This window comes from Mus caroli, chromosome 17, assembly GCF_900094665.2.
Source record: "Mus caroli chromosome 17, CAROLI_EIJ_v1.1, whole genome shotgun sequence".
In the NCBI taxonomy this organism is placed as follows: domain Eukaryota; kingdom Metazoa; phylum Chordata; class Mammalia; order Rodentia; family Muridae; genus Mus; species Mus caroli.
The window spans coordinates 66,936,222-66,937,695 of NC_034586.1; the positions used below are offsets into that span (position 1 = coordinate 66,936,222).

The 1,474-nt window shown below is 43.7% G+C and overlaps 1 protein-coding gene across 1 annotated transcript in view; it reads right to left on the reverse strand.

The window, feature by feature from the left end:
• Positions 1–1,000: 1,000 nt before the first annotated feature.
• Myl12b (myosin light chain 12B) overlaps positions 1,001–1,474 on the reverse strand; it is a 16,488-nt gene continuing 16,014 nt past the window's right edge. The window contains exon 4 of the mRNA XM_021185837.2: positions 1,001–1,468. Coding sequence (XP_021041496.1) covers positions 1,296–1,468 — 173 coding nt within the window. The 3' untranslated portion in view covers positions 1,001–1,295. The remainder of the gene's footprint in view (positions 1,469–1,474) is intronic.

The following is a 1,474-nucleotide window of genomic DNA, read 5'->3' on the forward strand; positions in this document are numbered from 1 at the left end:
TTTGAAATGTATACAAAGAAAATATCTAATTAAAAAAACTACTCGCCGGGCATGGTGGCGCACGCCTTTAGTCCCAGCACTTGGGAGGCAGAGACAGGCAGATTTCTGAGTTCCAGGCCAGCCTGGTCTACCGAGTGAGTTCCAGGACAGCCAGGGCTACACAGACAAACCCTGTCTCGAAAAAAAAAACAAAACAAAACAAAAAAAAAACCAACCTACTCAAAAAAAAGTTTATATACACACACACCCACACTCTTAATAGTCATAGACCTCAAAGAGGACACTGTTAGATTTATTTATTGGACATTGATTTTGCTTTGTCTTTTTTTTGTTTTTTTGTTTTTGGTTTTTCAAGCACAAACCATGTCCCCCACCCACCCACCCACCTACAGTCATGGGATTCCCTATCTGGACTCTATATCGATGACACACTTGAAAGCAATCTTCATGTTCTCATTACTGCTATTGTGCTTAGGGAGTGAGTCTGCCTTTGCACTGGGATCCCTTCCTGTCAAGCAGACCTCAACCAGGCTGTATCTCCCAGGGAGCGTTTCTGTCCACTTTCCACCATGCAGTGTTCTTGGTCGCCACACGGTATTTATGTGGCCTTGCCTCTTCCGCCTGTCCTGGCCCTTAGTCAGCAACACTTACAAGAGCATGCTGGGTAACGGGTACTAGATAAATGGTTTGGTGTCTATTTCTGTCTAGTCTTAGTCACACAACAAGCCACTTGCATTTCCCTAGAAGCAGCAGGATAAAGATCAAAGGTATAACTAGCTCTTAAAGATGCTGAAGTGTATTTAAACTTCTGAAGATGAGAATGTGGCAAAGTCTGAATTTTACAAAGCTGGAAACCTGAAGAAAGGAGCACCCCAAACTACCACTCGTTTGTTTTATACTCCACTTGAGTCAGCATCATCTTTATTTCAAAATAACATTTTTATTATATAAAAATGTAAAAAAAAAAAAATCCAGCAAAACCAGAAATCCGGATATATTGTCCTGGGCTTTCACAGTGGTTCATTTTTTATTTGTATCTCGTTTTCAGTACAATTTACAACATTGTCCCCCGTTCCAGTCTGATTATACACATGCTAAGTGACAGAAAGGGTCTGGAATAAATATATTTTAAAAAAAGAGGAAAAGCTCTCAACTAAGTGGCACACAGTAGGTCCGATGGGGAAGGGGAAGTGACTGAGAAACTAAGTGGCACGCAGTAGGTCCTATGGGGTGTGTGTGTCTGAGACAGGAAGTCAGCAAGCAAACGCAAGAGGAGTGTCAGCCGCAGCAGCTCTTCAGTCATCTTTGTCTTTCGCGCCGTGCTTCAGGATGCGGGTGAACTCAATGTAGTTGAAGTTCCCCTTTTTGTCAATGGGGGCCTCTCTGTACAGCTCATCCACCTCCTCGTCTGTGAAGCGGTCGCCCATGGTGGTCAGCAGCTCCCTCAGGTAATCCTCCTGGATGGTGCCTGGAG